Source organism: Oreochromis niloticus, linkage group LG3 (genome assembly GCF_001858045.2).
Source record: "Oreochromis niloticus isolate F11D_XX linkage group LG3, O_niloticus_UMD_NMBU, whole genome shotgun sequence".
In the NCBI taxonomy this organism is placed as follows: domain Eukaryota; kingdom Metazoa; phylum Chordata; class Actinopteri; order Cichliformes; family Cichlidae; genus Oreochromis; species Oreochromis niloticus.
The window spans coordinates 51998701-52026048 of NC_031967.2; the positions used below are offsets into that span (position 1 = coordinate 51998701).

Consider the following 27348-nt stretch of genomic DNA (forward strand, 5'->3'; position numbering starts at 1 on the left):
TTATTCGCTTAAAGTGTTTGGTATTGCTTTAACTGCTTTGTGTTTGAACAGAGACCACTGACACCACACAGTGACAAGTTTTTTAAACTCTTCATTAACAAAACACCTGAGGAGACAGATGCCTGATCACAGTAAGCATGTACCGCAGCGCTGCACAAGATTTTTCTCAAGTACACAAATTTCTATCTGATGATGCAGTTGGTGAGGGAGGGGGCCCGGCACAGCCCCTTGCCCTTCACCTCAAAGCTACATCCTTTGTAATTAGCCACGCCCCTGCCATCAACCTGCAGGTCCGGCTGGAGAAGCTCCCAAACCTTCTCCTTGGACTGCAGCTCCCTGTCTGGCTCACCTGAACACAGGAAGAGAGAGACAGTGAAGGAAAGTGAAAAAAAAAGTTTTTGTGGTGAGGATACAAAACAAGGACTCTGTCTACTACTTTTAAAAAACAAGTTTTAAAACATTTTAAAAAGAAATGTATTTTATTCACTGGCACAAAAAACTATGGCTTCTTGCATCAACTATGAAGGTTTTAACTGATAATGACATGACTGGATTTCTTCTAGTCCTGAAAATTATCATTACTGTGTTAATGATTATTAATAAGATGCAAATCTCTGTCGTTGTTACACCAGAGCCCAAGAAGCATATATTGCATCTATATTGTTTGGTTTATAACATGTATTAGAAATTTGCATCAAGATGAATTACAGTACAAGTTTTACGTCTTCAGTCATTCACGATGAGTCAAATGATTTGATTTTTCTTTTATTCACATAAGGAATAAAGTGAAAAAAGGTCATGTCAAACAGTGTTGGAAGAGCAGACATCCTAATTGTTTCTAGCTCTCCAGATACTTTACTATAAATCTCTATTATTATATTCTCTATTTCTGTCAGACACAAGCTACTTTAACTCCTTTCTCTTTAAGCCCACTTTCAAATGATTGATCAAATTCTTCGCTAAGGGGCAGTTTCCAGTGATTTTTTCAGTCATACTTGTTATTGCTTCGCATTTTTGGGTCAGAAAAGTATAGAAAGTTGTGGACTTTTACATTGGTGTTTACTTAATTTTGAACATTTTTAGACAATAACTTTTTAAAATCATATGATGGAGGTCATTTGCTAATTAGAAGGTCAGTGGTTAGCTCCCTGGCTCCTTTTTTACATGTCAAAGTATTCTTGAACATGATATTGAAGCCTGCTATATCCACCAGAGTATGAATGTTGGGTTAAGCAGAAAAAATGTGTTCATATCAATATATGTCCGAATGAGGCTTGTCATAAGAAAGCACTATATACAGTAAGTACCTCCTGCTTTACCCTCAATGGACATTATGAAAAAAAGTAAGTCTAATTTAATAACAAATTAATAAATTTCTGCAACATTTTCTTTTTTTCACTCATGTTTCAGAAGATGGTATCAGAATCTTTTGTCAGTTTACGCTTTTAAAAACTGTTGGCAGAGAAATAAATTTCCCTGTGTCCATTTAATTTGAGTTACAATCACACTGATAAACTGCTTTTAAAAATCTGTTTAACTCAGTCGCTGTGTTCATATATTTTAATGCTACAGTGTTACCAGGGTAGTTGAGAAAAGTGACCCTGTCTCCTGGGGTGGAGCCTGTGGGCGGAACTAACAGTTCAACACAGTCATCAGAGGTGCAGCAGCAGAGGAGGCGGGCCTGGGAGACCACGCCCTTCAGCTTACAGGCCTTGACGTTGCATAGCAACACAGCTAAAGAGCCCTGAAGCTGCAGAGAGAAAGAAATTATTTTGTTTTGTAAGCATTAAATAAAAGTTATTTAGTAGAAAAGTCAAAAATACTCGAAATGCTAAGCAGTATATGTTAAGGGCAAATTATACATTTATCATTTTTTATTAACTAATAATATTTTTTTTTTAAAAACAGTGTTAATTAAGAATAATAAATGTCATAAATATTACTACTGGAAAAAAATGTCAGTATTCTGACAAAAAATGTTAAATCATAACAGTAATATTGTCATTAGTATTGTATTTGCATTTAGTATACAGCATATAGCCTATTTAAAGCAATAACAAGGTGGATGATAGTTTTCAGTATAAAGTCACATTACCTCCTCAGGAATTATTTCCTGTCCCACCTTGCTAACCACCGTCCGGGGACCGTTTTCTCCCACGTCCACCTCCTGCACAATCATGGCTTCAGCCAGCGGGTGGAGGCGGACGCTAAGGATTCGTCCCACCCTCAGGTCAAGTCGTGACACGTCAACCTGTGACTCCACCCCCAGGGAAAGAAGGTCTGAGGTTGAACGAGCTGAGGAGACAAAGAGAGTCAGTAATTGTATTTATATTTTTGGCTTTCTCATTTTATTGGACTCTTTCACACTACTCTCACCTTTCCTCTCTGCTTTCCTCCTCCTACTGTGTTTGTCTCTCCGCTCGTGTGAGGAGGAGGAGGAAGAAGGAAGAGGATTGACTGGAAAAGCAGCTGTTGCACCAGCAGGTGAAGATGGTTGATTGGCAGCCATGGTGGAGGTCAGGTTAGGGGTCTGAGGAGGCGGAGCCGTAGAGAGCAAACTTTTGGCTGAAAGAAAGACGTGGCAGCGCCTCATCAGCAAATAAATCCACAAAATCAGTGGCTACACTTATCTTGTGGATAAAACCCAAGGATTCTGACTTGATAACATTTTTTCTATCAACTTAAAGTAAATGTTTCCCTCTGGAAGAGAGGGAAAAAATCAGACATAGCTGTCTGCGTCTTTCTGAGAGACTCTGTTTGTACAGTTTGGTCCATAAATATTTGGACAAAGACTACTTTCTTTTCTAAGTTTGGTTCTGTACATTACTACATTGAATTTTAAATGAAACAACTCAGATGCAGTTGAAGTGCAGACTTTCAGCTTTAATTCAGTGGGTTAAACAAAAGGATTGCATAAAACTATGAGGAACTAAAGTATTTTTTAACACAATTCCTTCATTTCAAGGGCTCAGAATAAATTGGAGAAATTAAATAAATAAAAATAAAATGTTCATTTCTAGTACTTGGGTGAAAACCCTTTGCTGGCAATGACAGCCCTAAGTCTTGAAATTATGGACATCACCAAATGTTGCATTTCCTACTTTTTAGTGCTCTGCCAGGCCTTCACTGCAGCAGCTTTCAGTTGCTGTTTGTCTGTGGGCCTCTCTGTCCGAAGTTTAGTCTTCAACAAGTGAAATGCTCAGTTGGGTTAAGATTGGGCAACTGAATTGGCCATTCAAGAATATTCCACCTCTTTGCTTTAATAAACTCCTGGGTTGCTTTGGCTGTATGTTTTGGGGTCATTGTCCATCTGTATTATGAAACACCGCCCAATCAATTTAACTGCATTTAGCTGGATTTAAGCAGTATGTCTCTGAACACCTCAGAATTCATTCGGCTCAATCTGTCCTGTGTCACATCATCAATAAACACTTGTGTCCCGGTGCCACTGGGATGAATGCACACCCAAGCCATGGGCCACACCAAGTATTGTAGCAATTTCTCAGATTTTTTGTGTGGATGCTGATTAAGCATCCACACTATTGAGTTCCTGTTTCTCTTTATACTTTATTCTTATTCTTCAAGTTGCTTCCATACGTTTTTTGGACTTTAACTACTTCCACAATTTGTGCTATTTTCACCATTCAAATTTAACAATATTCTGCTATTTCTGGAGATGGGTGCTATGACTTTTGGTAGTTATGACTATTATACTTTTTAAAATATTAAGCTTTTTATACAATTTTTTTGTCCCATTGAAATGAATGGGAAATTTCCAAAATTCTGCTAAAACTTGCTTGCTTTTGAAACGTCACTACTTCGTCATAGTTTCAGGTAGAACAACCATTCAAACTTTAAAATGTTCTCAAAGTATTGGGCTATTCATGTATGATTCAGCTTTTTCATATCTGTTACTGTTTTAATCTTGTCCCTCTTTAAGTTTTCAGTTTCATCTTCATGATTTTTTCAGAAAATACATGCATTGTTATGGTTGCTATGCAGTTGGCTTTGAGTGGCAACTGGTCCTTTCTGAATCTTTTCTTCATGTCCGAACAACTTCTTACTACTTGCTCAATTTTCACTTAACCCCCACAAGTTATACATCAAAACGTAAGTATTTTTGCTGGCTTTCAGGAAATGTCACTATCATTGTCATGGGAGTTACAGATATTTGGCAAATCGTCTCAGAGCAACACAAAGTCTGAAAACTCTCAATAGAAACTCAATGGAGAGAGGTTGTATAAAATCACTGCTGGATTTCTCTAATGAGAGGCATTTTCGAATCGTCATATCTCCTTAACGAAACGAAGTTAAGGCATGAAGCTTGTGCCAATATATCTTCAGACACTCCTGACGCTCACAATTCAAGAATTTTTTAATCACCTACTATCGTTTGGCTATGAATTACATTTGTTTGAGGGCAGGAAATTCGTCCCTTGCTCAGATTTCTTCAGATTTCAAACTCTGGAAATGAGGCACTTTTTCCTCTCGTCATATCTTTTTGATGGATTTCCACAGAGACCTGAAAATTTCCATGATTGTTCACCAAAGCCTGCTGTCTCTTACGGTGAAAGAATGATATTGATGCTCCAAATAGATATAGAGTTACAAAACGTTGTTTGAGGGCAAGTCAAGGCAGTTTTCGCTTCTCCTCTACTCAGTTATGGTACATTAGAAGTCATATATCTTTAATAATTCATATTTTAATGATAAATTGTCAACACTTGAAGATTCTCCCATCTCTTCTGAACAAAATGGTCTAAGAATGACAGTTCTAGCCCCTACGGTTAGGAAATTATGGCCATTTGTTTGAGGGGAATCCTCAATATGAGAAATAGACTGCAAAAAGCCGGTCTCTCACTGTACTGTGTGTGTGTAAAAGGCTGCACTAGGTGCACCTGTTTTGGCGGGAAACTACACAGCCTCTCTGATTGGTGGATTCAAATTGGGCAGCTTCAGGCTGTTTGACTGACCTAGAAACATACAGGAAACACTGTAAGTACAGCCCGTGTTTGTTCACTTGCTGCTGCTGCTGCTGCTGCTGCTGTGTGTGTGCGTGTGTGTGTGTGTGTGTGTGTGTGTGTGTGTGTGTGTGTGACAAAGAGAGAGAGAGAGCCTTTTTAAGGGAGCATCTCATTGTAGGATTCAAATTGAATATATTTAGAGTGGTTGACTGGATTAGATCCTGTGTGTGTGTGTATGTCCCTCTGTGCATGTGTGTTTCCATATGTGTCCATATTTGTGATTGTGTGTATCTGCAGGCTGTTATTTCTTTTTCTTTCTTTTTTTTTTGGCCAATTTTTTACCATTGAACAAGTACATTTGAGGGACCCTTACTGTGTTCAGCATTTTTTCAGCTGTCCATTTTGCGTTTCCAATTTTTCTATTTAAGTTATTACTATTCTGCTAAATCATATTTCTGCTAATTTTCAGTATTTGTGCTAAATACAGTATTTCTGCTAAATCATACTATTTCTGCTATTTTATAAGATTTGTGCTAAATATAGTATTTCTGCTAAAACATAGTATTTCTACTAAATGTAGTATTTCTGCTTAATCATAGTATTTCTATATATTTCTGCCACCTCCCAAGGCAGCCAATCCTCTGTGAGGACTGTAACATTCAGATTTACATATCAGGGCCTGCATGGCTTCCAACCAGCCAATCGTCTGTGAGAGCTGGTACACTCAAATTTGCCTGTTGGGGCCTTCACGATTTCTAAGCCAGCCAATCATCTACGTCATATCTCTAATGATTCATATTTTTAATGTAAATAGTCAACACTTGAAGATTCCCCCTTCTCTTCTGAACAAAACGGTCTAAGAATAACCGTTCTAGACCCTACGGTTAGGAAATTATGGCCATTTGTTTGAGGGGAATCCTCAATATGAGAAATAGACTGCAAAAAGCTGGTCTCTCTCTGTGCCTGTGTGTGTGTAAAAGGCTGCATCAGTAGCAGCTTTTTAGGCGGGAAACAGGCAACCTCTCTGATTGGTGGATTCCAATTGAGCAGCTCCCGGCTGTTTGACTGAGCTAGAAACATGCTGTTAACAGCCCCTCTTCACTTGCTGCTGCTGCTGTGTGTGTGTGAGTGTGTGAAAGAGAGAGAGAGAGAGAGAGAGAGAGAGAGAGACCGACCCTTTTTATGGCAGCATCTCATTGTTGGATAAAAATATAATATATTCAGACTGGTTGACCGGCATAGACCCTGTGTGTGTCTCTCTCTCTGTGCATTTGTGTGTCCATATGTCCATATTTGATTTTGTATGTATCTGTTGGCTGTTCTTTCTTGGGTTTTTTAAAATTTATTTTTATTTCTTTAGTTTCTTTTCACAGGTGAACAACAATTAGTTTTGAGGGAACTTAACCATGTTCCGTATTTTCTTTCAGCTGGTCATTTTACTTTTCCAATATTTCCACTTAAGTTATTACTGTTCTGCTCAATCATAGTATTCGTTCTAAATCATTGTTATTAAGCTATATCATAGTATTTCTGCCAAACGATAGTATTTGTGCTAAAACATAGTATTTGTGCAAAATTAAAGTATTCATGGTACATCACAGTGTCTCTGCTAAATCACAATATTTCTGCTGTGTCGTAATATTTTTCTAAATCATAAAATTTCTGTAATGTTTAAGTATTTTTGGCTAAATATATTATTTCTATTATCTTATACTATTTCTCCTAAATTCTTGTATTTCTGAGAAGTTATCATGTTTCTGCTAAATTCTGCTATGTTATTGTGTTTCTGCCAAGTATCATGTTTCCTCTAAGATACTGCAGTTCTGCTAAGTAATTACATTTTTGCAAAGTTCTTATGTTTCGGCAAAGTTTTTACAATTTCAGCTTTTTCAGCTTTTTCAGCTAGTTTCAGCAGACGGCTTCAGCTTTACAGCATCCACACAGCATTTTCGCAGGAAATGCAAATTTTTCTAGTTTTTTCTGTCTTTACAGCTTAAAGAAGCTTGTTTCACTGCATGGAGAGCTTCTTTGACCTCATGTTGTCTGTTCACAGCAAAATCTTCTAAATGTAAGCAACACACCTGAAATCCACTCCAGGCCTTTTATGTGCTTAATTGGGTATGACATGACAAAGGAATTTCACTAATCACACTATTCCACCAGTATCACCAGGATGGTAAAAGCAGCACTGAGCAGCACTGGTACATGCAATTATTATCTGAATCATTTGCACTATGACCTGCTCTTTCTGCTGTCTGCACTATACCCTTTTGTGCAAAATCACAGAATAGGTACAGATTCTGTACTCTTATATATTGCAGTATTTTTATTTTCTTGATATGTCGGTTGTATTCTTGCATTCTGCATCATGCATTATTCTATATTTTTGGATGTCCTTTGTCATATATGTGACCACACCAAGACAAATTCCTAACAACTGTGTTGTGGGAATGGCTACAATAAGCATGGACCTATGCCTGACTTCAGCCTTAATGTTTCCACTTAAGTATGACAAAAGACTGCAAAGACAGTGGTATGGTGGCCCAGTGGTGAGGCGTTGGTCTTGAAAACTGAAAATCATGGCTTCAACCCCCATCCCTGCCTTTTGAATCTGTTTCCAAAGGAAGTGTCTTGTATTGTTAGTGTTGGATTTAATGTTGAAATTTGACTTGTCGTACTGATGTATCCTATACAACCTAATCCAACTTTCTTTTCTTCTTGAGTGGGGTTTTCTGGTATGGGCAAAATAAAGGTTTTTGGACTTTTTTTTGTCTTTGACATCTGATTTTCCAAAGTCATTGCAACCAAAGTATGCAGAGGACCATCTCTGAATGGAAAACAAATCAAAGCTAGAACCAGATGGGCTTCAGCAGCAGAAGAACCTGAAGTTCCACCACTCAGGCAAAATGGTAGAATTCTCAAAATAATGGAGAGAACAGTGATTTCAAAAGAAAGGAATGTCTGTATGTGTTTGCTGTTCTAATATGTATTAATTTCTGCTGCAGCAATCAGGTAATAGGGTCAAAGTTGGTGTAAACAATGCATTCTTTCATTGAGGTGTGGTAGCCAAGTGGTAAGGCATTGGTGTCTTATACCAAGTAGCATGGGTTCAGTCCCCCTCCATGCCTTTAGTGCTTCCTTGAGATGTTGCGTGCTGCATACCTCTAGACGTGTCACATCATGGGGTATTACTTAAGTCAGTAACGATGCTAGTCTTCATTGTTTTATGAGATTATTTGGTTTCTTAGCTTTGCTGCAAACAAAAGCCTTTATTAGCCATCACCAAAGTTTAAAGTCACTTGCTGATGTTCAGAGACTACTGTCTCTGTGTTGCGTAAAGTTGTCTTATAGTTAGAATTCTTGGGGAAGGAAAGGGGCCAATGAATGTGTTAATGACAGTTAAGAACAAAAAACACGGGCTCAGAATGTGATGTAACCATACCTGAAGACAAAAACTGGTCCAAGTGACAGAGTTTAAGCATTAAAATCCAACTGTATTACACTTAACTGACAAGGCACTAGAGGAGTGATAGATGATCTATCCTCTCTGCAACCTACAGCAGGCATGGTGGCCAAGTGGTAAGGCGTTGGTCTCGTAAACCAAAGATCATGGGTTCGATCCCCATCCATGCCTTTAGCGTGAGTTTGTAACAGTAAGCATATGGCTATGTGTAGAGACTGATGTGTCCATGTTTGATGATACACTGCCCCTGTTTCTTACCCAAATACAACAGTTTGCAAAACTTGCAATATAAGAAATCTAAATTAGACTTACAAAGAGAGAAATCTGCTTCTTAGCCCTATTTAACCAAATTCTCACACTAAGAGATTTAGGATAGGATACACATGCCCACCATAAACTGGACAGGTTAGGTGGGAGGGAAGGTTACATTTCCAAAGAAAGTTGTGGCAATAAAAATGAAGTAGTGTAGACATGGCATGGTTGCCAAGTATTAAGACACTGCTTACAGCCTGTGGTGTTTTGGTACAGGCAAGATGTCAAGTGACATGTCAGCTTTAAAACAATAACTCATATTTCTGTGGATATTTTACTTTCACTAACTGTAAATTTAATGAGACACTACCTCAGTTGCATATTTAAGTCTTTTGTCTTAATATCTTTGTCTAATGTCTTAATATCTTTGGGGCCATTTGTCTTTCCTTGCTTTACTGTGAAAGTCACCACACATTGCAGCCAAAACTGACCTGTTACAGTTTCAATAACTATTTATTATGCTGTATGGAAGTATGAAAAGTGTACGTACCGGCACGTCTCCTCTGTTTTTCCTGCAGCTGCGTTTTCAGCTGTTCAATATCCTTCTTCAGTTTGGCATTTTCCACCAGCAGCTTTTTCTGCTCTCTGACCGATGCCTGCAGGACTGAAACACACAAAGAAGGTTTACCATTACCTCTTGATAGATAAGCCTTAAACTGATCATTAGTCATTCATTTAAAAAATTACAATGGCTTTAGAGTCAGTGATTGAGTCTATAATTTGGCTGATGAATAACTGAATGGTAAACAAACTCTGCTCTTCTGTCTTACGAGCTTTCTCTCTGGTCAGCAGAGCATGGGTTTTAAAGTACTCCATGATCTGCTCGCCATCCTCTGGATCCAACTTCATGACAGCGGCTTCCAGACTGACAAACAAAACAGACAAATAACCATAATTACTGACACTGATCTAAAGGAGGAATCGAATTTAATTTACTCAGGTACAATGAAATGTCATACAGGTTATATAATAGAGAGCTGTGCAATTGGGATAAATCCCACTACAACCATGAACTAGATAAGTGGTTCAGAACATTAATGGATGGCACTTGAAAACATTCCAGACGCAGCAGTTGTTATTTTGTTACTATTGTTGTGTTTCCAGTACCAAAGACTGTGCCCCCCTGGGAGGCTAACCACTTCATGCCTGTGGTCTTAACTTGAAAGCAGTGGAAGCGCTGTGAGGGTCATGTTTTTCAACTTCTCCAGTTACTTCAATACAATTCAACCTGCACTACTGAGGGAGAAGCTGGAAGGATTGGGAGTCGACCATCATCTGACTACATGGACTATCGATTACCACACCAACAGACTACAGTGTGTGAGGAGTGTGTCTGAGGTGGTGGCATGCAGCACAGGGCCCCTTTAGGGAATGGTTCGCTCTCAGGTCCTCTTTACACACCGGACTTCAAATGCAATACCATTAACTGTCACCTCCAGAAGTTCTCTAATGATACAGCCATCATTGGATGTGTATCTGAGGGAAATTATCTAGCGTATATGGGTCATCGGGTGTGAACAATCTGCACATCAACACCAGTAAGATGAAAGAGATGGTGGTTGACTTCCAGAGAAATCCACCAGCCATCACACTGGTGAACATCTATGGCTTGGACATTGAGGTGGCTGACATATACAAATTTCTGACATATACGCAACACTCATGCTTTGTTCGAGAAGGGCCAAAGTCAGCTCCATCTGCAAAGCAAACTGAGGTCTTTTCTGACTGAGGGGTTTTCCTGTTAGTTTTTTTTTATATATATCCATCCATACATACATACATATATATATTTCTAATTTACTTTATCTCCTGCAGCTCTAACAAGTGAATTTCCCCATTGTAGGATTAAATGAAGTCTATGTCTATATCTACTTAGGACTTGGCTAGATTACTAGACAATAATAAACTCATTATACGCAACAATATAGGCAAGACAAGCCACACCTCTTAGTTGCTGAATTCACTAATGCCATGTTATTGGCATTAGAAATCTTAATGCTTTAGCTTTCCAAGATGTTGTATTTGTTTCCAGCTTAGAACTGACTACAATGGAGATGAATAGTAATGAACAAAACAAAAAAACATGGCATGATGGCCAAGTGGTAAGGCATTGGTCTCGTAAACCAAAGATCATGGGTTCAAACCCCATTCATGCCTTATGTCAATGATTAAACTACCTTGGTGTTCTGCTTTGTTTTAAAGTGATGTATAACTGCTGGAATTCATAGGAGCTAGAGACACTACAGGCAAAAACCTTACTTCACATTGAGTATAAAATGCTGGTATTTTGAAGCAAAACATCTTTGGGGAGGATGGAAGAATCATTGGTGAAATCCACACAGAGGACGGTGCCTGCTCTCTGACTCCCACAACCTACTGGAACATACGGGATTATCAGGATCTTACACCATCAGACAGAGCACGTTCCCTCTGAAGCAGAAGGGCATACACTATACAAGCATTTAAAAAATGTGGTTTTCCTAAGTGGGCCTTCTTAAGCAACAAAGATGAACAGGAAAGATCCTCAGAAGAATGGATCCTGTTATAGCAGCAAAGGTGGTAGAGTATATTTATAGATTTAGAGATGTCTCCTGTGGGATGCAGAGTCCCACAAGGATCCAAAGTACAGAGTGGCAAACCTTCATGCAGCTTAACTACTTAATGATTGACATTATACAAATCAAACAGGAGATGATGTCACCAATGTGCTGATGAAATGTTTATATAGATGATATCTTACAGGAGGGGAAGTAAAGGGTTTGTCTTTGCCTAAGGGGAGCACATAAACACACAGTGTGAAATGTCAGAGCTAATCAAAGGCAGGATGTTTGTTTGTGGGCTTTTTGGATCAAAACTTAAATGAGTCACCACACAGCACTCCTGTTTGATCAGACATCAAACTCACTGGCCACCTCTGCATTATGAATACTTTTATTTAAATATATCCAGAAATTCAAGGTTCAAGGTTCAAGGTTCTTTATTCGTCACATGCATAGTTATACAGGTATAACACACAGTGAAATGTAACCTGTCACGCTCCTCGACTTGTGCAAAAAAAAAAAGGGGGGGGGGGACATTATATATAATATATACATTAGGTGAATGTGCAGTAGTAGCATGTATGCAGCAAGCAGGTGAATTCTGTACATAAAGTGAATTAAATTGTGCTTGTTTGTTTATTTGGAGCTCGAGGAGAAACATATTTCTACTGTTCTATCAAATGTTAATGAATTGTGTTTATATGGCGCCTAAACATCCACAAAGAATTTAAAAAGGCTCACATGATTTGAATATTTCATGCTTAACATGCTTTTTTTGGCAGCTTTTTGGCAGCTCCTTGCTCCTTGGACATTGTGTGCTTTAATACTCTGGTAGATTTGGGCAATTTTGGAGAAGTTGCGGGTTGGTTTCTCACACAAGAGGATGCTTGGATACACCACTTACTCGTTGATTTGTAAAAACTCATCAAAGTTACCCCCCAAAACTATGAATTTACATATTTAGTTAGCCACATAGTTTTAATTTTTTGATTTTGAAGGGTTTGCATATGCAGTGGGCTGAAAATCTGTAGCATGTTTTTCTGTTTTTAGAGTGTAAGGCAAAAGAGGTCAAAAACAGTGTGGCAATTGTTAAAAGAAGAGCCAGAGACATTTAAAAATAAGCCTTCCTACATTTTCTACACATCTGCGAACTCATTCTCATTTGCTCACTAATCTATATCATTAATATTCTTTATGGGGACCTCATATTACACAAAAGAGCTTCAGCTGAAGCAAAAGGCCAGAAGGTGGAAAGAGTCTAAATGATAGATGAGAGGTCAGTGTGAGTGTGTCAGCAGCTTAACGAAGACATTAAAGCACAAAAATAGCTGTCAGGAAAGTTTACACAGATGTTATCTGTGGAGAAAGAAATAGTTCAGAGAAGCCAGACTTTTTGCATAAAGATAAATGTAAAAACGCCTGACAGAGCTCTCCGCTGCGGTGCGGTCAGCATTTACATACACAAGCACACTCCAATGTCACCAACACACTTATCTCTGTAGTATTAAAGCAAATATCTCCTTTTACTGCTACTGTTATTGTAAGTGATAATGAAGCAAGTAAAAACAAACATGCCAGTAGCAAAAGTCTTTGTTAACAAGTGAGGTAATCTGGTTAATTACACGGTAACTGATGAAAGAGAGGCAACATTTGTGCTTAAAATCAGTTCCTTAAATGCCCACTTGAGGCTCTAAACCTGAGTCTCCTGTGTTAAGTTCAGTGTTCAGTTGTGATTAAAAAAGAATCGCCATGGCAGCAGCCATGATGTTAATGTTGATGCTTCAAAATGCAGAATTCAGTACCAGCGGGTGACATCATAGAGGCATCCTGTTGGGTTTATATGAAATGTGCCATCATTGATTCCACTTTTCTTGTCCCCGTGCTGTAAAAAAGTCAAAGTCTGTGCCGTAAAAAAGTTAAAACATTAAAAAAGGTAGGTGATCATCTTGTTGTGCAGGAGCTTTTTGTGCAAATTGAGTCCTGGCATTTATGCAGATGTTCCATCAACACAGCACCACAGGAGGATAATATGACTGTGAAAACTGCTCATGATTTGAGGAGTACCATGGCATGGTTCTGGGTGATTTGACCCAGTTTTGGAGTTTGTGATGTTTTTTCTGATTTCTTTGTAAAGTGTTCATTTTGTCATTTATTTTAGTCTTTGGTTGTCATGTCAAGTTTATATTACTCCCAGCCCTTGTTTTCTTAAACCTGTGTCATTCCCCATTTTCTGTCTATCATGTTTTCTGTATCGTGTTGTTGTTGTGTTGTGCTTTCATCTGTGCTCTCTCATATTCCCTCACTCCCTGTCTCTTCTAGCTTTCTTCCTGTGTCAAGTTAATGTGTCACTCTACGTTTCAGTGTTTCTTACTATATTTTCACAGTCTTGTGGTCCATGTTCAGTGTGTTTAGTTTTACTTCCCCTGGGGCATCATGTTCATTTGTATCAACTGTGTTCCCTTTGTAATCCATGTAATCCACTTCGGGTTACATGGATTACAAAGCCAGGGACACTGCGCCGACCAACGCCAACTCTGCATTCACCATCGAGCTGAACTACTCAATTCTACGCCTGTTTCGAGGTTATCCAGGCAGCTAAAGCTAACTACCACCTGACAACTGAGGACAATGACGTCATCAGCGAGGGACCAGTGATCAACATCGCGGAGCACGACTAGGGATGAGTACTGGTATCGGTTCTCATATAAACGGTAGTAACCAGACCGAAAAGCAGCTCACGTTTCGGTGCTTTATTTCTGTGCTTGTTTTTTTCTTGAGATGTCATACACTTTGGATTCTAGCCAGTCATTTTACCTTTCCAAGGATAGTAGGCAGGCCCAGGTACGTACGTTCTTTTAGAGCAGAGCTACAGATTAAAAGTGCCCAAGGCGAAGCGGTCAAAAGTCTTGCTGTATTTCACAGCAAAAGATGCAAACTCAGCAGCCTGCAACAAGTGCTTTAAGGTGATACTGTGCAAAGGAGGTAACACCTCGAATCTGATGAAATACCTGGCGACACATAGCGTTCTTTTTACAGCCGAGAAATGCACCGTATTTGTTAGCTTGCTGCAAGACCTTACACCGAGCACATCTACTGCGGGTGTGGTGCCTGTTATCGGACCCGGAGTTAGCAACATCCCCCAAGAACCCGAAGAGTAGAGTCCTGGCCCCTAGCCCTGCCAGTGTAGCAGAAATGATGACGGATGATGATGGCAGCAGCAGCTGTTCTTCTCTGGGTGAGTAGCTTAATGTTGTTCGTGTGTAATTTATGTTGAGTGGGCTAACCACGTTATTAAATTAATGCACGTAAGGTGAACTAGCAAACACTGTCGTAGTTACATGCGGCTGTCTTCTTGTTTGATAGAGTGATACCATATATGCCCTATAGCTGCAGAAAAGGCTAACATTGTTATCTTTTTACAAAAAAAACCCAGCTAAACATGAGGTTTTAGGACAAAGTTTGTGTTTTCCATTCTTTAAGCACCGGTTCGAGCACCGTTTAAGCACCGGCACTTAAGCAACGATACCCATCCCTAAGCACGACGTCTGAGCGGCACTGAGGAGAGTGAACAAAAGGAAAGCGGCGGAGCCTGACGGCATCACCGGCTGTATGCTGCGCTGCTGTGCTGACCAGCTAGCAGGTGTGTTCACTTCCATCTTCAATGAGTCCCTGGCAAAGTCTGTGGTCCCCACATGCTTCAAAAGATCCACCATCATCCCTGTGTCCAAGAACAACAAGCCCTCATCCCTAAAAGACTACCGGCCAGTTGCACTGACCTCGGTAGTAATGAAGGTGTTCAAGAAGCTGCCGAAGAACATCATCTCCTCCTCCATTCCAAACACCACAGATCCACTCCAGTTCGCCTACCGAGCCAACAGATCCACAGAGGATGCCATTGCCCATGTCCTGCACACCACCCTTAGCCACGTGGAAAGGAAACAGGGTAACTATGTGAGACTGCTGTTTGTTGATTACAGTTCAGCATTTAACACAATAGTGCCAAGCAGACTGTTCACAAAGCTGAGGGATCTAGGACTCAACAGCCGTCTGCGTGCATCGGTATTGGACTTCCTCACGTGCAGAACTCAGGTGGTGAGGGTGGGTAGATGCGTCTCTAACAGCATTAACATCAACACAGGAGCACCACAGGGGTGTGTACTCTCGCCACTGCTCTACTCCCTCTACACTTCAGACTGTGTGGCCACCCATGGCTCCAACACCATTGTGAAGTTTGCTGATGACACAGTGGTGTTGGGCACCATCTCCAACAATGATGAGGCGGCCTACATGGACGAAGTGAAGAATCTGGCATCATGGTGCCAGGACAACCATCTCCATCTGAACCTCGGCAAGACCAAGGAGACCAAGGTGGTGGACTTCAGAAGGAGTCAGCACAGGGACTAAAAGCCCATTATCATCAATGGAGCTCCAGTGGAGAGGGTGCAGTCCTTCAAGTATCTCGGTGTCCACATCTCCTCAAACCTGACATGGTCTGACCACATTTAGATACAGTCCAAAAAGGCTAGACAGCGCCTGTACCACCTCCGACAACTGAGGAAGTTCAGGGTCTTGCCAGTGATCCTCAGGACTTTCTATGCAGGCACTGTGGAGAGCATCCTCACACAGAACATCACATCCTGGTTTGGGAACAGCTGTGTTAAGGACCAAAAAGCTCTTCGGAGAGTGATCCGTACAGCAGAACGCTGCTGCAGGATTGTATAACTATGCATGTGACGAATAAAGAATCTTGAATCTTCTGTGCATTTAAGTCCTCTGTCTCCCTTTGTTCATTGTCAGGTCTTCTGTTTGTCTTCCCCTGTGTTCCCCCTTTTCCACAGTCCCTGTGCTTTGCTCTTAGTTTGTTTTTTTCCTAGTTTAGATTAGCTATTGGTTTTGGTTTCTCATATTTTGTACCTTCATGTTTGGACTTAATAAATGGCTCGCCTTTTGTTATAAAGTTCATGTCTCCTTGCATCACCTGCATTTGCGTCCTCTTAAACTAGTTGTTCTCCAACTTTTTACATCATTCCCCCCATGGCAGGAAGAAATATTTTCATGCCCCATCTACCAAGGCAATGATGGAAAAGCTTGCTGCAAGTTTATTTAGATAATAAACTCATTCACAATGAATCATTCAGTAATTTTTGTTTTAAACAAACAAGTTTCAATTCAAACAACTATTTGTAAATTTTGTCACTAGTCTGCTTCATTAGTCTGCAGCACTTCTTCAAAAAAGCAACACGTTATACAGAATGTGAACATTGCCAAAAATAGAAAAATTAAGTTCAGTCTTAGTCTTATTTTTAAAAAAAAGAAATCCAGAAACTTATGAACAGAGATGAAAAATATATAATTTAGTAAGAGTTTAATACTATTGACTCCTAGGGATGATCTGATATTGTCGTGTTGGTGTTGTTCCCAGGGGCCCGTTCTTCGTACCTCGCTAAGTAAGTTGAGAGACCCGACCACATGTTCGCACTTTGCAGTACACTTCTTTATTGTGGCTGTCCATTTACACACGTCAACAACAACAACACCTAGCCGGCGAGACGTGATTGCGGATGCCGCTCAGGTGCATCCAGCTCCCGCGCAGCTGTCTCGCAGACCACGACGCCACAGCTCTGCAGTCAAAACAGGCTCACTACAGCCACTAAGAGTCAGCACAATCTGGGGCCCGTTCTTCGTACCTCGCTAAGTAAGTTAGCCGGATTTGAATGTTGACGATTTCGCGTGATCTTGGATCGTTCGGTTCTCTGAAGCTCATCTGGGACTTGCTGTCATAGCAACAGATCCGTAAGCGTGAACCTGCTCGGGAGCAGGTTTACTTTATGTAAACAGGATTAGATCGCGGCCTCTCAGGTATGTCCGCTGCAGTTATATGAAAGCAGGAGCGATATTTCGCCACTGTTTTACCATAAATAAATATTAGCAATGTAACTAAAGATAATGTATTTGATTCTTTTATTGATTTCATACAGATACATACAGGTCATTTCCGAAAAAAAGGGAAATGTACTATTAATCATTCTATTACATGTAGTAGATCATGTCAGATGTAATTCATATTTTAGAGTAGTAATAGTAAATTACTACGTGCAATCAAGATGACAGACCACGGCTAAAAAAGCGAAGGTGGATTTGGGAAGTCTGTCGCAGCCATGTCCTGTCTGTTCGTATACGCAAGCAACCCATTGCGGAAGGTGCAAGATTGATAAGGAGAGTTTCCAGAATTCAGCGTATATTGCGGGATAGACGGGATAGACAGATAGACAGGATCCTTCCTGTCCTTCCTCCTCCTTATACATATATTTATATATATATATATATGTATAAAAAAAAAAAACACCCAGCACGCCCCTACGGGCGGTTTATCCTTCAAGCTCGGGTCCTCTACCAGAGGCCTGGGAGCTTGAGGGTCCTGCGCAGTATCTTAGCTGTTCCCAGGACTGCGCTCTTCTGGACAGAGATCTCCGATGTTGTTCCCGGGATCTGCTGGAGCCACTCGCCTAGCTTGGGAGTCACCGCACCTAGTGCTCCGATTACCACGGGGACCACCGTTACCTTCACCCTCCACATCCTCTCGAGCTCTTCTCTGAGCCCTTGGTATTTCTCCAGCTTCTCGTGTTCCTTCTTCCTGATATTGCTGTCATTCGGAACCGCTACATCGATCACTACAGCCGTCTTCTTCTGTTTGTCTACCACCACTATGTCCGGTTGGTTAGCCACCACCATTTTGTCCGTCTGCATCTGGAAGTCCCACAGGATCTTAGCTCGGTCATTCTCCATCACCCTTGGGGGCGTCTCCCATTTTGACCTCGGGACTTCCAGGTTATACTCGGCACAGATGTTCCTGTACACTATGCCGGCCACTTGGTTATGGCGTTCCATGTATGCCTTGCCTGCTAGCATCTTGCACCCTGCTGTTATGTGCTGGATTGTCTCAGGGGCATCTTTACACAGCCTGCACCTGGGGTCTTGCCTGGTGTGATAGACCCCAGCCTCTATGGATCTTGTACTCAGAGCTTGTTCTTGTGCTGCCATGATTAGTGCTGTCTTTCAGTCCAGCTTTGTCCAGCCACTGGTAGGATTTCTGGATATCAGCCACCTCCTCTATCTGCCGGTGGTACATACCGTGCAGGGGCCTGTCCTTCCATGATGGTTCCTCGTCTCCCTCCTCTTTCTTGGGTTTCTGCTGCCTGAGGTATTCACTGAGCACGCTGTCAGTTGGGGCCATCTTCCCAATGTATTCTTGGATGTTCGTTGTCTCATCCTGGACTGTGGTGCTGACACTCACCAGTCCTCGGCCCCCTTGCTTCCGCTTAGCGTACAGCCTCAGGGTGCTGGACTTGGGGTGAAACCCTCCATGCATGGTAAGGAGCTTTCTTGTCTTTATGTCAGTGGCTTCTATCTCCTCCTTTGGCCAGCCTATTACCCCAGCAGGGTACCTGATCACGGGCAGGGCGTAGGTGTTGATGGCCCGGATCTTGTTCTTACCGTTCAGCTGACTCCTCAGGACTTGCCTGACCCTCTGCAGGTACTTGGTGGTTGCAGCTTTTCTAGCGGCCTCTTCATGGTTCCCATTCGCCTGTGGGATCCCCAGGTACTTGTAACTGTCCTCTATGTCTGCAATGTTGCCTTCTGGTAGTTCGATCCCCTCAGTTCTGACTACCTTTCCTCTCTTTGTTACCATCCGACTACACTTCTCCAGCCCGAATGACATCCCGATGTCATTGCTGTATAGCCTGGTAGTGTGGATCAGTGAATCGATGTCTCGTTCACTCTTGGCATACAGCTTGATGTCATCCATCTACAGGAGGTGGCTGACAACCGCTCCGTTTCGTAGTCGGTATCCGTAGCCAGTCTTGTTAATGATCTCACTGAGGGGGTTCAGGCCTATGCAGAACAGCAGTGGGGACAGAGCATCTCCTTGGTAGATCCCGCACTTGATGGTGACTTGTGCTATGGGCTTGGAGTTGGCCTCTAGTGTTGTGTGCCACATTCCCATTGAGTTCCTGATGAAGGCTCTTAGGGTCCTGAATTGTACAAGATCATTGTACAATGATCCGGGTGTCTCTTGTTAACTAGCAGCTGGTTCATTTGTGCTGCCAGACGCTCGTGGAGTGCAGTCAGCTTCTTCAGCCAGTAGGCGTGAACCATGTCGGGCCCTGGTGCTGTCCAACTCTTCATACTGGAGACCCTTTCTTGGATATCTGCCACTGTGATGGTTACTGGACCCTGTTCAGGGAGGTTGCTGTGGTCTGCCCTCAGATCCACTAGCCACTGAGCATTGCCGTTATGGGTTGCGTCCTTCTCCCATATGCTCTTCCAGTATTGCTCCGTCTCCAGCCTTGGTGGTGCTGTTCTGTTATTGTTCCCTTGCCACTGAGAGTACACCTTTGCTGGTTCTGTGGAGAACAGCTGGTTTATTCTCCTGCCTTCTATCTCTCTGGTGTACCTCCTCAAGCGGCTGTGAGTCTTTGCTTGGCAGTTTCCAAGGCCTCAGGTAAGGACAGCTTGCTGTATTTCTTATGCACCTTCTTTGTCGCGCCTTTCTGCAACTCCGTTAGTTGGCTAACCTTCCTCCGTGCTACTTTGATCTTGCCCTTCTCCATGGAGGGTACTGCCCCTTGTGGCTGTTCAACTTGTAACCAAGCATCTCACTGATCCCGCAGTGTAGATCAGCTTGTTAGTGTCGGTAATCGTGGTTGTAGGTATCATCCGTAGTGCTGCATTAACATCATCTAGCAGACCTGAGGGTACTTCACGTAATCTTGGTAACCGGCTACGGGGGATCCAGGTTTCAAGCTTGGCCATGATCCTATCTTTCAGGTCAGTTCCTCTCGCACTCAACGATCCTTCTCCTATCGCACTTGGGGCTATGTACCCAATCTCGGGTGGGGGGTGATGATATCTCCCCCCTGACCTGGCGTCCTGACTCCTTGCCGTAGCATTTATGTTGTACCTCGTCAATCTCTAGCTGTGATAGCAGTCCCTTCTTTCGAATGTTGGAACACTGAGCTACTAGTTGTTTCGCCGTCATTGTGGATGTTGGGTATCGAAGAATCCATAGGCCCCTCATCCTATTCATGTAACCCCTTCCGCCAGGGTTACTTGCGTAGTAGCATTCCAACAACGCCCTGTTTTCATCTCTTGCCCACCGATGCCTTCTTGTTCCAGTAGCCCACTTGTCGTCAGGGTGCCCTGGTTCCTCAACACCTGACGCGGACCTTGTTGATCCGGGCGACGTCCGAGCCGGCATGCCTTCATATTTATCTGTCTCGCTCATGTCTGCGGTAGGCTCGCTTAGCATAGGGGGTCTAGCCTTAGGACCCTTACTGGATACAGACGCCCCAGGCAGGAATCGAACTTGCGATTCTCTGCTCCAAAGGCGTGTAGTCTAACCACTACGCTATCCAGCTGCGTAGTGGTTATATACATACATACATACATATATACATACATATATATATACATACATATATATACATACATATATATAGATATATACACACACACATACACACACACACGAGGGGGTGCAGGACCACCACCTGTCTTTATTTGCTCTGCCCTTTTCTTGGTTGCTGTTATAAACAAACAAACAGATTATTTCAGGGTCTCTTTTCAAGAGACTAAAAGCAATATAAGTGATAAATATTACCATTCTGTATAATATTCTTATATTTCACTTTTACTTGTTCCCATGTTCTAGTGGGTCCTGTTGTGGCTCTAATGTGAAAGAGGATATAATGGAATATGATATAATAAATTATTTACGAGTTTAATTTGTCAGCAACTTTCTGCCAGCCCTCTCTCCTTGCTTTTGCAGCCTTTGCAGTGTTCCCTTGCGTTTTAATTAAACTCTGAAACTCCTGATATCCCTCAATCAAGAGTTCTTGCTCTGCTGCCGTAAAATACTGAGCGCGCGCCTTCGACATCTTCGCCGACCAATCAAAGGGTTGCCGATCAATGTTTCTACTATCGATGCGTAGCCCCTTTTAAGCCACCCAGTGATCTCAGATTACTTCATCCAGCTATACTAATCGTCAACAACAGGTGTGTTCGGAGAACCACAGTCGCAGCCATGTCGCAGCCATGTCCTGTCCGTTTGTACGCGAGCAAGGAAGGTGCAAGATTGATAAGGAGAGTTTACAGAATTTAGCGTATATTGCGGGATAGACGGGATCCTTTAGCTCGGCGCGACGGTGTGCTCATAGAGAGATATCGATTCTCCCGTGAGGGTATTATTTACTTTCTCTCTCTCTCTCTCTCTCTCTCTCTACATATATATATATATATATATATATATATATATATATATATATATATATATACACTTACTGTACTGTATATACTTACTCCCGACTTACTGTGCATGCTTCAGTCACCCCTTGCATGGGAACAGGTAAAAGTGATGGAGTGTTACAAACTACACACAAAAAAACCCACAATGTCAATAAATGTCACAGTACAAAAAGGGGTGTGACGAGGGGGTGCAGGACCACCACCTGTCTTTATTTGCTCTGCCCTTTTCTTGGTTGCTGTTATAAACAAACAAACAGATTATTCCAGGGTCTCTTGTCATAGACTAAAAGCAATATAAGTGATAAATATTACCATTCTGTAGAATACTCTTATATTTCACTTTTACTTTTTCCCATGTTCTAGTGGGTCCTGTTGTGGCTCTAATGTGAAAGAGGATATGATGTAATATAATATAATGTGGTATAATATAATATCACATGATATAATGTAATATCATGGATCACTTACGAGTTTAATTTGTCAGCAGCTTTCTGCCAGCCCTCTCTCCTTGCTTTTGCAGCCTTTGCAGTGTTCCCCTGCGTTTTAATTAAACTCTGAAACTCCTGATATCCCTCAATCAAGAGTTCTTGGTCTGCTGCCGTGAAATACTGAGCGCACTCCTTCGACATCTTCGCCGACCAATCACAGGGTTGCCGATCAATGTTTCTACTATCGATGCGTAGCCCCTTTTAAGCCACCCAGTGATCTCAGATTACTTCATCCAGCTATACTAATCGTCAACAACAGGTGTGTTCGGAGAACCGGATTAGCGAGCTCAAAGTTAGCGCGATGATTTGATCTTGGATGTGTCATTTGATCTTGGATGTAGTAAGCGAGGTACGAAGAACGGGCCCCCGGATTAGCGAGCTCAAGGTTAGCGCGATGATTTGATCTTGGATGTGTCATTTGATCTTGGATGTAGTAAGCGAGGTACGAAGAACGGACCCCAGATCAACATAGTAAATGTTGTTCCAGGATCAGCATTGCAAGTGACCAATCAGAATGTTGTGACGTTATTCTTTAGCGCGCCAAGCCATTTGTGCATTTATGAAATTCCAATGTTGCAAGGACAATATCAATTCTGCTTAGCGTTTATTAAAGGGTTGGGATTAGGGTTAGGGTTAGGGTCCGTTGATCGGCGGACAGAGGCGGTTTCTCGCAGCTTAAGTACAGTTTTTTGTTTTACGGCGGTTTTTCCCGAAGTCGCAAAAGTATGACGTCACAACATTCTGATTGGTCACTTCCAATGTTGATCCTGGAACAACATTTACTATGTTGATCTGGGAACAACACCAACACGACGATATCAGGGGCCCGTTCTTCGTACCTCGCTTACTACATCCAAGATCAAATGACACATCCAAGATCAAATCATCGCGCTAACTTTGAGCTCGCTAATCCGGTTCTCCGAACACACCTGTTGTTGACGATTAGTATAGCTGGATGAAGTAATCTGAGATCACTGGGTGGCTTAAAAGGGGCTACGCATCGATAGTAGAAACATTGATCGGCAACCCTGTGATTGGTCGGCGAAGATGTCGAAGGAGCGCGCTCAGTATTTTACGGCAGCAGAGCAAGAACTCTTGATTGAGGGATATCAGGAGTTTCAGAGTTTAATTAAAACGCAGGGGAACACTGCAAAGGCTGCAAAAGCAAGGAGAGAGGGCTGGCAGAAAGTTGCTGACAAATTAAACTCGTAAGTGATCCATGATATTACATTATATCATGTGATATTATATTATACCACATTATATTATATTACATCATATCCTCTTTCACATTAGAGCCACAACAGGACCCACTTGAACATGGGAAAAAGTAAAAGTGAAATATAAGAATATTCCACAGAATGGTAATATTTATCACTTATATTGCTTTTAGTCTATGACAAGAGACCCTGGAATAATCTGTTTGTTTGTTTATAACAGCAACCAAGAAAAGGGCAGAGCAAATAAAGACAGGTGGTGGTCCTGCACCCCCTCGTTACACCCCTTTTTGTACTGTGACATTTATTGACATTGTGGGTTTTTTTGTGTGTAGTTTGACATAACACTCCATCACTTTTACCTGTTCCCATGCAAGGGGTGACTGAAGCATGCACAGTAAGTCGGGAGTAAGTATATACAGTACAGTAAGTATATATATATATATATATATTGAGAGAGAGAGAGAGAGAGAGAGAGAGAGAGAGAGAGAGAGGAAGAAAGTAAATAATACCCTCACGGGAGAATCGATATCTCTCTATGAGCACACCGTCGCGCTGAGCTAAAGGATCCTGTCTATCCCGCAATATACGCTAAATTCTGTAAACTTTCCTTATCAATCTTGCACCTTCCTTGCTCGCGTACAAACGGACAGGACATGGCTGCGACAGACTTCCCAAATCCACCTTCGCTTTTATAGTCGTGGTCTCTCATCTTGATTGCACGTAGTAATTTACTATTACTACTCTAAAATATGAATTACATCTGACATGATCTACTACATGTAATAGAATGATTAATAGTACATTTCCCTTTTTTTTTGGAAATGACTCTTAGTGGCTGTAGTGAGCCTGTTTTGACTGCAGAGCTGTGGCGTCGTGGTCTGCGAGACAGCTGCGCGGGAGCTGGATGCACCTGAGCGGCATCCGCAATCACGTCTCGCCGGCTAGGTGTTGTTGTTGTTGACGTGTGTAAATGGACAGCCACAATAAAGAAGTGTACTGAAAAGTGCGAACATGTGGTCGGGTCTGTCGTGCATCATTTACAGTGGTGCCCAAACCCAGGATTGGGGCATGAGAGACCCGACCACATGTTCGCACTTTGCAGCTTTATTGCAGCTGTCGACTTAGACACACACACCTGCAGCTTTTCAGCAGATGCAGTGGATGCATATATTGTTAACGTAACTGCCGCAAATTTCTTTGTTCCGTCGTAAAAGTGATTCTGATGTTAAACATTAGTTCCGCATGACTTTTCTGCCAGGTAACTTGCCAATTTACGTACTGCTGCTGCCTCCTCAGTTCGCATGTTCTCGCACCATTAAAAAGGTTGCTAGGTAATGCTACCTGTCTGAGTCTATGACAAGCTCACCAAGGAGGTTCTTATTCTTCAGAATTTAACTTCTTAATTAAATCAGAAATATGGAATTATATTTATGTCATAACAAATGTGCAAGCAAAAACACAATCCGAGCAAATCATTTCATTTCACCAATTATATTCAACAATCCACTTTTCTGTTTGACACATATATATACTTATTTACTCACAAATCCTAATAGTGTTCATAAAGAGTTTAGTTGATTTATATTTAATATTGATATAATTCTTCTACATAGGATTAGGTTTCATAATGAAATATTTACATTTGTGTAGTTATTTTTTATCAACAAATCAAAAAATCAATGTGAAAGAGTTAATCTGTGCTACACATCATCACATCAGTCTTGAGGATTTATTTACTTTTTAAAAGTGCAGTTTACCGACAGCTGTTTGTATTTCTATTGTGCAGCTGTGGATTTACTGATTTATCACTAAGCTTCACTTTAATACTGAAAAGCATCTTAAAAACTGAATTCTAGGGCTCGTTTTAAACAAGTCCCATCCATTCATGTTTGTGCAGTTACATGTGTTTGCTGCAGACTGAGCAGCTTTTTGTTGGCAGGTTTAAATGTTTGTATTTTGGCCAAACGTATAATTGCCAGATTCTGATCCACACTTCCTTTGCTGATCCTTGTTATGAGTTTTTTGTCTTTTATTTTTAAATCAAAGAAGCTATGTAATACTGAACAACAGATTAATTTAACAGCAGTGCACAGGCTTCAGAACTTGCTTTACAATCCTCTGGTTTAAATATTTTTTCAACATTAAATAATCCAGCGACAGTTGTCGGTATTTACACTGCTGCACAGGAAACAATAACTGTTAATGAATAATTCAGCAAACTTTCTTTTTCAAATTGTAAACAAACAGTTTAAAATGGAGTTTCTGTCGCTGCCACAGTGTAACTCAGTTTAACACAGTAACCTGAAGTGTCCATCAAAATGAACAGTTACAGTAAGGCCATGTCCTACTTTGGGCTCTGCAGCCAAGCGGAGAGATACCAGCAAGATCATAAAACTGTATCAGTGTGTGCAAAGCAGACAATCTTGCATGTGCGATCGCTTCATTGTGCGAGCGGCTGCTGAGTTCTATGCGTGAGGTATTTAATTGTGCCCGCGAAATGAAATGATTTGCCCTAAAGGATCCACTTACACAAAACCACACCCCTAGTGATCCTGTGTCCACACTCTGATGACTCAGATCTGTTTTGGTGGAAAGAGGGGGGGCTTACCCAATATCAATGTAAGTGTAAAAATAACACTGAAGACCTCTGAAAACCATCTTGCGCCAAATTGAGCGTCTCTTCGAAACAAGAAGACTACAATTAATGTCCATAAACAAAAATAGAATCAGTAGATTCAATTTCATGACCACCAAACATACACAGCAGTTGCTGAACGGCTGACATGCAGAGAGACACAACAGCTGCAGCGAGACCTGCTGCTAAAAATATCACCGACTGGCACACCACACACTCACACGTGAGAACACTCCTATTTAACCCCGAGTACCAATAAAATATTGGAGAAGGAAACAAGTGAAGGGAAAACAAATTTCTGCATCTTTTAAAGAGAAGCAAGCTGAATGCCATGGAAGAAAAACTAAGACAATGATCAGGTTTTAATAGGACCTTTTATATTCCCAGTTAAAAGAAAAATTTTAAGAACATCATATACAGAACAATTTTAATGTTGCGGACAATGAAAAATGGAAGGAGTTCATCGGCGGCTTCAGAATTAAATTATATAGATTTAACCATTGCGTTTCCACTCACAGATCCATGTTTAAGACTACCTACAGAGCAAAGTGGTGATTTGTTGAGAATTAAAAGTCATTCAGGGGTTCTTACCTGGGGTGGAACAGGTTGTCGGTGTTGTCCATGCTCCAGGATGTTGTCGGTCGGTTGGCTGCTCAGAGACAGAAGCTCACAGAGAGTGTGTGTCCGCCTCTGATATGCTGTGTGTCAGCTGTCAGCTTCCATCTCCAGCTGGAGGTGAAAGGTCAAACACCTCCCTATTTAAGACGCGAGAGGAAGAAATTACTGGAAGGTACATTTACATTCAAATATTGTGCATTTTTGAAAGCTGTTTTCATGTCTGATGCTGATCGCTGACACACTGAGTTTGAAGATCGTGTGATTTGTCACAATATTTAACTACATGTTTAAAGCATGGCTGTCACAATATCAGATTATTGTGGCTAAACAAATTCACAATAACAATATTATTACAATATACTGAATATACTATACTGTATATATAGTACCATAGTACAATAAGAAGTATGAATGTGTGAGTAGGGAAAAAAGTGCTTGTATGAGTGGGTGAATGATGCAACATGTGTAAAGCACTTTGTGTGCTTGGGCTTTATACAAGTTATTTACCATACACTTAATTTCTTTATTTTTGTTTAGATATCATGCACTTGCAAAGCAAAAACTCCCAGTGTATGTTGTTGAAAAAAAAGTTATATTTGAATCTTCCAAAAATGGTCTCGCACTATTCGTCATAAAAACACTGTTCAAACTTCAACCCTTCTGGGTAAATTTTGCATCTGTATATTTGAAAGAACAATAACATGTCGCCCCCAAGACTGGCCTTTTTCACGCCCTCATCCTGCTGATCCATCTGCATGGATCTGAGCTGTGGACCTTACTCAACACCAACATGAGCAAACTGA

The 27348-nt window shown here is 41.3% G+C and overlaps 1 protein-coding gene and 2 non-coding genes across 3 annotated transcripts; 2 read left to right on the forward strand and 1 right to left on the reverse strand.

The window, feature by feature from the left end:
- Positions 1-74: 74 nt before the first annotated feature.
- aimp1b (aminoacyl tRNA synthetase complex interacting multifunctional protein 1b) lies at positions 75-26646 on the reverse strand. Its single transcript, XM_003454650.5, has 7 exons — positions 26519-26646; positions 9510-9604; positions 9230-9343; positions 2377-2565; positions 2096-2295; positions 1579-1750; positions 75-349 (listed from the first exon to the last, which is right to left on the reverse strand). The coding sequence occupies exons 1-7, from the start codon at positions 26548-26550 to the stop codon at positions 183-185; spliced, it is 969 nt and encodes a 322-aa protein (XP_003454698.1). The 5' UTR covers positions 26551-26646; the 3' UTR covers positions 75-182.
- trnat-cgu (transfer RNA threonine (anticodon CGU)) lies at positions 8527-8598 on the forward strand. The gene has a single exon. It is a non-coding gene; the product is annotated as a tRNA-Thr (tRNA).
- Positions 10825-10896, forward strand: trnat-cgu (transfer RNA threonine (anticodon CGU)). Its single transcript has one exon. It is a non-coding gene; the product is annotated as a tRNA-Thr (tRNA).
- Positions 26647-27348: the final 702 nt, after the last annotated feature.

Bases quoted from the DNA above. Each gene is read 5' to 3' on its own strand.
- aimp1b (XM_003454650.5), bottom strand. From the start codon at position 26,550: ATGGACAACACCGACAACCTGTTCCACCCCAG. The intron at 9,344-9,509 runs GTAAGACAGAAG...TGTGTGTTTCAG, and splicing joins GCTGACCAGAGAGAAAGCTC to TCCTGCAGGCATCGGTCAGA. The intron at 2,566-9,229 runs GTACGTACACTT...TCTTTCTTTCAG, and splicing joins AAAACAGAGGAGACGTGCCG to CCAAAAGTTTGCTCTCTACG.